Source organism: Vigna angularis, chromosome 9, assembly GCF_016808095.1.
Source record: "Vigna angularis cultivar LongXiaoDou No.4 chromosome 9, ASM1680809v1, whole genome shotgun sequence".
Lineage (NCBI taxonomy): Eukaryota > Viridiplantae > Streptophyta > Magnoliopsida > Fabales > Fabaceae > Vigna > Vigna angularis.
Window position 1 is genome coordinate 11,181,917 of NC_068978.1, and position 9,629 is coordinate 11,191,545.

At 31.3% G+C, this 9,629-nt stretch overlaps 1 protein-coding gene across 1 annotated transcript; it reads right to left on the reverse strand.

Moving 5' to 3' along the window:
- Nucleotides 1-212: 212 nt before the first annotated feature.
- LOC108337477 (cytochrome P450 76T24) lies at nucleotides 213-1,970 on the reverse strand. Its single transcript, XM_017574009.2, has 2 exons — nucleotides 995-1,970; nucleotides 213-921 (listed from the first exon to the last, which is right to left on the reverse strand). The coding sequence occupies exons 1-2, from the start codon at nucleotides 1,886-1,888 to the stop codon at nucleotides 316-318; spliced, it is 1,500 nt and encodes a 499-aa protein (XP_017429498.1). The 5' UTR covers nucleotides 1,889-1,970; the 3' UTR covers nucleotides 213-315.
- Nucleotides 1,971-9,629: the final 7,659 nt, after the last annotated feature.

Consider the following 9,629-nt stretch of genomic DNA (forward strand, 5'->3'; position numbering starts at 1 on the left):
AGTTGTCATAGCTTATTTTTATACCAGTAGCAATAAAAAATTAGTGTTAAAAATGCTGTTCTGAATCTTAGTATCTACTTCCATCAAAGATTTGCGACTATCATACGTTAACCTTGTGTTTTTTGTGAAAAGTAAAATATAAGGTGAAAGAAGAGGTCATCCTAGAATTTAAAAAATTTTAGTATAACCAAGTTAGGAAAAAGTAAAAGGGATAAAAGTAACAAGGTTTTACTACTCATTCACTTATTTTAATCCATCTGCATGCTAAATAGAGGGTTTCAAGAGTATTTTCACTACACATAATCTTCCTAGGTATTATGCTTGGATTGGAATGACTACGAGAGGTTGTGCCTTATGCAAGGTAATCCCATATTTCTCAGATATATCCATGTCTTGTGGCTTTTGTCCATCTTTCAGCTTCCAATTATAGTTGCATAGAAGAGAGGCCAATACAATATGCACAGTTCTGGAAGCCAATGGCAATCCAGGACAGATCCTTCTTCCTGCTCCAAAGGGTATTAGTTCAAAGTCTTGGCCCTTAAAATCAAGGTCACTTTCCAAGAATCTTTCAGGTCTGAATTCATCTGGGTTTGTCCAAATACTTGAATCTCTACCCATGGCCCATACATTAACCAGAATTTGGGAACTTTTAGGTACCATGAAGTCACATAGTTCAACATCAACTTCTGGCTTGTGTGGCACTAACATTGGGATAGGTGGATGCAAGCGGAAAGTTTCCTTAACCACTGCTTGTAGGTAAGGAAGCTTTGAGATATGTGATTCTTCTAGTTGCTCACCTTTGACAAGAACTTGGTGAAGCTCTTCCCTCACTTTTTCTAGCTTTTCTGGGTTACGTAGCAACTCAGCCATAGCCCATTCTATAGAGCTTGATGTTGTGTCTACTCCAGCCACAAATAAATCCTGACATATGCGGCCAATTAGTAAAATAATATACAACATCACATAAAAATTTTACACACACACGACCACTTACCAGAAACAAATGCAGAACATGAGGGCGAGTCACTTGTGAATTGTCTTCAAGCATGAGTTCTAACACAGAATCCAACACGTCCTTGAATGCCTTGGCTTCATTTTCTAATGCCGTTAAACGCAATCTTTCTTCTATGAGTCCATCAAAAAACGCAATTAACTTTCCAAAGTAACCATTCATTCTTCTCCGAGCACCCTGTGGATCAAGCATGCGAAAGATTGGAAAAAAGTCAACAACATTAGGCCTTCCTGCTTCTTCCATGATGCCCCAAATGATGTCCTTGAACTCTTGAGACTTGTCAGAAGCGTAGTGAGCTAAATTCATTGAGAAGAAAGTGTTTGATATGGAATTAAGCACAGTTGTGAAGGAAGCCTCACCAATATCCAAGGCTTCACCTTTCTGACATCTTTCCTTGACATAATCCATCAATTCTTGCACCTTCCTCTGTCGACAAACTTGCGTGGAATCAAGCTGCTGAGAAGAGAACACTTTGGTGGCACAAGCTCTCCTAAGGGTCCTCCACAGTGCTGAAGGTGGCATCCACACCACTGAAAGTATGTGATGATCAAGAGCTCGAAGAGTATCTGGGATTGTCCTGTTGGAAAAGATTTGATCATGTTTTTGCAGTACTTCTTTGGCAACATGTGGAGATGAAATGACGATGGTGGTAGTGCTACCAAGCTTGAGACTCATAATAGGACCATAAATTTGAGAAAGTTTGGCAAGTGCTTGGTGAGGCTGATTTCCAAGCTCCAAGATGTTTCCTATGATGGGAAAAGGGTGAGGCCCTGGAGGGTATTTTGAGGTTTTCATTGGTTTGAAGCTTGAGATGAGTACATGAATGGTTACACACACTATGGTGATCTGAAGAAGAAGTGGAAGAAGGTACTCCATTCTTTTGCTTCTCTTGTGGACACTGGAAAATTAGAGACTCAATCCTAAGATTGAAAGCTAATTCCTCCCAACAAAGTATATATATGGAAACACATTTGCTAGTTTAAAATTTGACGAGGATTTCATTTTAACTTAATTTAAAATATAAAATATGAAAAGATATTTATTCATGTCGGTTGTAGAAACTCCAAAATTTGATATTCCCTAAAAGTGATACTGAGTTAAAAATAAGAGATATTAATAATACACAGTCAATTACAGAAAACTGTTGATATAATTTTAAAATAAAAAAATTATTATAAATGATAATTTATTAATGACAATACTAAAATAGTTTTACGCTGTTACTAAATAATCTTTAAATTGTAGATTCATTTGAGAATGAATTTACACTCACAATATTATGCCGAGACTGATAGCATATCGTGCCTAACTAAAATTTTGGAGAAATGTAACAGATAATATTCCATTACGTTTTTAATATGTTGATCGTGTATTAGATGAAATTCAAATTATTTAAGATTGTCTAATGTTGATAGTGTATTAGATGAAATACTTATGTTATACATTATTTATTATTTATTTATTACATTGTCTTTTAAACGAACCATAATTATGTTTTTCATTTTGTTATTTTTAGTAGTTAATCAAAATTATAAGATGCTGCATTTTTTTTTCTCTAGAAAGGTAAGAAATGATCAACATTTAAAGAAAACAAAAATAAATTCATCTTTTAAGAAAAAATAATAATATTCTGTTACAAATAAAAACACATAACTACAAAGAAAACTATTTTTTTAAGTTTTCTCTTCCTACAAAATAAAAAGAAAGAAATTATAGTGTGTTTTATTACAAAAATGTTATGAACTTTTTATAACAAGAAAAATAATTATTAGAATAAAATTAATTTGATGTAGCACTTTTGTTCTCATATTCTCTTACTAGATGTTGATTCAAATCTTCAATCATGTTTCGTTCTTTCTCCTTTAATGTTATTTATTTTCTAAAGGTTATAGTGAGATTAATCTCACGTAAACTTGTTAATGTCAACTACACTTTATTTATGTGAATATTTAACATATCAACACTTCTTTCCTCTCACTTATTAAACATAATTGTAATGTATACCTATGTGTTTTTGTTATGGAATGAAAGATAATTTATTTGTGACTTATAATATCTCAATAAAATTTCAATTCACAAAAACATGAAATATAAAAGAAAACTTCCTAAAATATTATTCTATTACTTATCATTTACTGTATTACAGAATACACATAAAACGACTTTTTATATATACTTCATAAATTACATTAAATAACTATATTAATTAAAAAAATATAGCTACCTCTTAAATAGGAAGGAAACCTAAAAATAAGGAGAAAAAAAATAAAGTAGACTAAAGTCATACTTCAAATAAGTATCTAAAGATTACCAACTTTTCATAGTTCAACTTCCTATTTAACTGTGATCTTTAAAGAAAAAAGAAATAATATATATATATATATATATATATATATATAAATATATAAAAGAAAGCTTAAGGAGAAGATGTTGTTGATAAAAAACACAATAAGGATAATATAAGAAGAGTAACAATGTGAAAAGAGGAAAAAAATTAAAGTGTTCTTATATCGTCTGAAGCTTAATATTTTTTGGGAGAAAAATCCTTGTAAAAGAGACGAACACTTTCAAGTGTTACAAATTGTATTGTATTAGAACATATATCCTCTCGATGAGAGTTAATTGTCTGTATCTTGTAAAAAATCCTTTTGTGAATTTGTTGTAATTTTTGAAGAGAACTCAAATACTTGTTTGTTCAGCTTAGGTTGAGTTGAACGTCTAGATAGTTGTCTAGGGTTAGATCCTAGAGAGGCTAAACTCAATCTAGTTGTGTTGATTAGGAAACTAGGAGTGGTGCTAATACTTGTTGTAATCAAGAGTGGTGAGAATACTCGATGAGATCCTACAAAGGTAAAACTCGTGTATTGGAAAAAAAATAATGGAACCCTTTAAGAAAGAACTAGATGTAAGGTTGAGTGAACCAATATAAAAATTTGTGGTTTACTGCTGTCCTATCCAAAACACTTTCCATTTATCTATATCATTAAAAGCCAACGTCTAACCATTTTAAAATTCATATACATTATCTTTACAAGTCATTAAACACTGCTTTGCGAAAAGAATTTGAAAAACACCAATCCCCCTCCTCTACTGTCTGTTTTTCTTATATATTTCAACAATTGATGATTCTTTATCAAACATCCACCTCTAGTTAGGATATAGAGTAAGATATTTTTGGGATCTTGAATGATACTTTTTTTTTTTTACTTAAGATGATTGTTTGTCAATGTGTGAGAGATTGAAACATTCTTTCTTTTAACTTGTTTATTTGAATACTATAATGTTCTTCCCTTAAGCTTTAGTTGTCTTAATTTTTTTTTCAACATATTTGCACTAGGCACATAGTTTCTCATGTTGGGTACAAACAAAGTCCCACATCGAATAAAATAAGAGATGGACATGAGTTTATATACACATAAGATACCTCCATTGGTAAGAGACCTTTTAGAGTGGTACCAAAAGCAAATCCGTGAGGGCTTAGCCCAAAGTGGACAATATCTTACCAGTGTGGAGATCTATGTGTATATGTGTGTGTTTCAAACCTCCCTACAAATGGTATTAGAGCCCATGGTTGAGGTATGGTGACCGGGCTCAAACGACCACGTCCCTTCATGATCAGGAAGATGCTCAGTGTTGACCATGGTGTACTCAAGGATGAGAGAAGACTTCCGCTGTAGGGGGTGGAGGTAGAAGAATCATAGTCCTTTGTTTGAGGGGAGGATGCTGGGTACAAACAAAGTCCCACATCGGATTAAATAAGAGATGGACATTGATTTATATACACATAAGATACCTCCATTGGTAAGAGGCCTTTTGGAGTGGTACCAAAAGCAAATCCGTGAGGCCTTAGTCCAAAGCGGACAATATCTTACTAGTGTGGAGATCTATGTGTATATGTGTGTGTGTCAAACCTTTGTTGGGAATCCAAGTGTGAATCCAAGTCCCACATTGGATAGAAATAAGAAAGTAGAGCAGTATAGAAAGGTGAAAGACCTATTAATCCACTGTCTTAAGGTTTTGGGTTGAGAGTGGTGTTGATCCCTTATATAGTTGGTTTAGATGTTATTGGTGTTTGTGTAATCCACAGGAAACCTCCTCCTCGATAGATCCAATAGTGGTATCAGAACCGATGGTTTGTCTTTGTGACCGGTTCAGACGAGTCCAAGTCCCATATTAAATAGAAATGAGAAAGTAGAGCAATATATAAAAGTGAAAGACCCATTGCCTTAAGGTTTTAGGTAAAAAGTGATGTCAATCCCTTATATAGTTGGTTAAGATGTTATTGGTGTTATATAGGCTTTCAAAGAAAGTAGCAGTTGCAAATATGTTTCTGGCTACTAGAGTAGCTTCGGTTATTTTGAATCTTTTCCTCTTTTAATGAGATTAATAACGTTGAGTGTCTTTAACGCATTACTACGTGCGTTAATAGGTGATTTTCTTCATTTCGTCAAATTTCCAATAACTTTAATTGCTTATAATCTTCTTGGAGAATTTGAATTTATTTGAATCAACTTAAGATATAGAGTTGTATCATGTTGAAAATTCTTCCAAAGTTGATGATCTTTTGTTTAAGAATTTGATAAGAAAATTAACTTTTAGCTCTTTGCTCGAAAAATCTTCTGACATGTCTTTTCCTTTAACTAACAAATCTCTTTATCAAACATAAGAAGTAATAGACATTCTTTATAATCATAAAATAAACATATATTTTTCTACTGATTCAAGGTTAACTCACTTTTTATGTTTTTTTTATCGTATGTGAGTTTTCTTAATTAATTTATTTGACATTATCTAAAATTGTCCAATGTTAATCATGTGATAAATAAAATACTTATGTTTTATATAATTTATTACTTATTTATCACCTTATCTTTTAGACGAATCATTATCACGCTTTTCACTTTATTATTTTTAACACTAAATCAAAATTATAAGGTGTTGTTCTTTTTTTTTCTAACAAAGATAATAAATGATCAACATTTAAAGAAAAAATAAAATAAATTCATCTTTATCAAAAAGAAAATTATAATATTATAAAAACTCGTAACTACTAAGAAAACTATTTTTCTTTCCTTTTTTAAGTTTTCTTTTCCTAGAAAATTAAAAGGAAGTAAATATAATGTGTTTTACTAAAAAAAATTATAACAAGAAATATAAGTATTTGAGTAAAATTCATTTTGATGTAATTTTTTTATATAGAAGATTTTGATTTAAATTTTCACATCATGTTTTATTTTTTTATATTTATATTGTTTATTTTTTAATAGGTCACTAGTGGGATCAATCCCAGTTAAATTTATTAGTGTCAAATAAGACTTTAACCAATCAAGAAATATAAGTATTTGAGTAAAATTCATTTGATGTAATTTTTTTTATATAGAAGATTTTGATTTAAATTTTCACATCATGTTTTATTTTTTTATATTTATATTGTTTATTTTCTAATAGGTCACTAGTGGGATCAATCCTAGTTAAATTTATTATTATCTTTCCTATAACGAGTACAAGCTCAACACAATTTCACCAGTCATTTAATTTTTCTTATGACGTTACATAAAAATTTGTTCCTAGTACAAGTTTCACATTCACTGGTAAATTGAATCATAATTTACCTAGAATCTTGGGTAAAAATTTTAGTTCGATCTAACCATTAATAAAGTGGAAATTTGAAATTTTGCATCCGTAATTCAAGAACATAAAATTGAGATCATTAATAAATACCACTTAGTTTTAAAAAAATTGAATAGTCAAGATACATCAACATGTCTTAGGAACTATATATCTAAATTTTAGGTTAATCTAACGGTTAACTAGGTAGAGATTGAGACTTATACAACTCGAAAACATTATTCAAGTGGGTTTTCGACTCGATCAAAAAGGCAGAATTAATTCCTTTAAGTACAAACATCAAGTTACAAATTCGAGTGGTCAAAATATAGTAATATATTTCTGGAATCATTTATCAAAATTTCCAACTTAATCTATCGACAAAAGAAGGGGGAATTTAGATTTTTCTAAGATAAGTTAGAGAGAGAAATAAAGTGATGGTCATTCTACCCAAAATTATAATATTATTTCCTCTAATTACAATTCTCAAATTAAAGATCCTAACGATCAAAGTTAATTTCTATGTCTTATAAACTATATATTAAATTTCTAGATTGATCTAACGATAGACTAAGTAGCAATTAGAGTTTTACTAAGGTAGCTTCGAAAATGGAAAACATGATCAACATTTTAAATTTCACAATTTGATTGATTATATACTCCAAAATTTTATAGTTTACTTATTTAATATAATAAAATGCATTCATCACAGATTTCATACAAAATGAATATATCACAAAATAAATTAACAATAATAAAATATCACTATAAATGGTCACTAGAGAAGAATCAAATGTTTGACAAATCAAACTCACTATAAACGCCGGTACATATGACTAGTCAGAACTTACTGGATCAGACCAGGACTGCTCTATGATAAGGGATGTACCAACTCTGATTTTTAAGATTCCTCTATCCTACCATAAAAAAAATAACCTTAATATAAACGTTCTGGGGAACCAAGAAGTTGAATCTGGCATAGCCGGTTAGACATCTTCTTATCCTTCCAGAAAGATACAAGAGAAAAAAAAAACAATAAACGTTCTGGGTGTTAGCGTAAAGCTGAAGAGCAGAAATTTTGATGATGTCTCAAAGTCAAGTCTCAAGTGCTCTTATTGTAGGAAGATCTTCATGAAAACTTGTTTTTATATTAAAACTTTTATAATTTAGTAGATTTATGTATAGGATGTGGTTTATATTTGATTCTATGTATTGTTTCTCTTAGGTTGCGTTAAAATTTATTTTGAATCAGAAAACCTCATTTTATAGACAAGATAATTCATTATCAATTTATAAAAATCGATTATCAGTAATCAATTATGACTTGCCATAATTGATTATAATGAGCAATTATGAGAATTTTTAAGCAAGTTTTTTTTTACCGTTGTGCATTCATTAAATGCATAATTAATTACCATAATTGGATACTTGATTAGCAAATGTTAATTAGTTGACAATGGATTTTTGGAGGTATCCTTGGGTGAGATCTCTATAAATTAGATTGAGACTCTCATTCTAAAATACGAAATAAGTGTTTTTTGAACAATCTTATCTGCAATGTGTGGTGATAAGTGTTCTAGGGTTTGCTGAACCCTTGTGCTGTGGCTTTGAGAACTTGGCCTGTTGGCATAGAGCGAGAACTTTCATAGGAAGTGTGATTAAGTGTTGTTGCTGTTACTCAGTTAAAAGCCTATCATCCTTCGTGAAGCATTCGGAGGAGGTGTTCATCCTTTGTGAAAATTCAGAGGAGGTGTTCATCCCTTGTGGGTTACAGGGGAGTGACTTTCATCTCTTGGGATAGCAAGAGAGGTGGTTTCTAAAATTTTACAAATTGTTTCTTTGCGATTGTAATTTGTAATTGTTTTGTGAGTAGTAAACTGTTTATCTTGATTTGAGATAAGCGACTGGATGTAGGATTGGTAAGATCTGAACTAGGATAAAATCATCTGTGCAAATTTCTCTCATTCTTACTCTCTTTATTTGTTATTATTATTTACTTAGTAAGTTTAATTGAGTATAAATTAAAAGACACACATTCGTATTAAAAACCCTCTTGGTTTGTTATTGTACGTTAACCATTCCGCTGTAGCCGCTCTGACAATTGGCATCAGAGCTTGATTTAATAGTTATTCAAGTGGCAGGATCATATAAAACATTTGGAGAGGGTTCTTCTATCAATAGACCACCCCTATTCACAAGTGAAAATTATGCATTCTGGAAGGTTAGAATGCAAATATTTATTGAGTCTATTGATGTTGATATTTGGGAAGCTATTGCATTTTGCCCTTTTGTTCATACTAACAATATGCAAGAACCAAAGCTCCGTGTTCAATGGACTGTTGAAGATAAGAAAAGATGCCAAAATGATGTAAAAGCTCGTAATATCATTTCATCTGCTTTAATTGTTGATGAGTTTTACAAAATTTCTGTTTGTAAGACTGTACAAGAAATGTGGGAAGTGTTGAGAGTAATCCAAGAAGGTACATATGACGTAAAAAGAGCGAGAAAGAATAACTTGATCCAGGAATACGAAATGTTCAGAATGAAGCAAGGAGAAACAATATCAGATGCTCAAAAACGCTTCACCAACATCGTTAACCATCTCATTGAACTAGGTAGGTCTTTCGAAAATGATGAACTTAATATAAAAATTTTGAAATCTTTAGACAGGTCGTGGCAACCAAAGGTGGCTACAATATCTGAGTCACAAAACCTCAATACAATGATTATGGCGATACCTTGCGACACTATTTGGAAAGTTGAGAGAGCATGAGCTTGACCTCGGAAGACTAGATGAAGAAGAAGCAAAAGCAAAAACTAAGAAAAAGACTCTAGCCTTAAAATTAGAGGTAGAAAGGAGCAAGAGCAAAATAAAAGATAAAGACTCAGAAGATGAAGAAAATTTGAGACTCATGATAGAAAGACTCAACAAGTTCATGAAATCAAAAGACAAAGGAAGAGTCAAATACGAAAAAAGAGAAAATCAAGGATCTTCCTCAAACTATATATG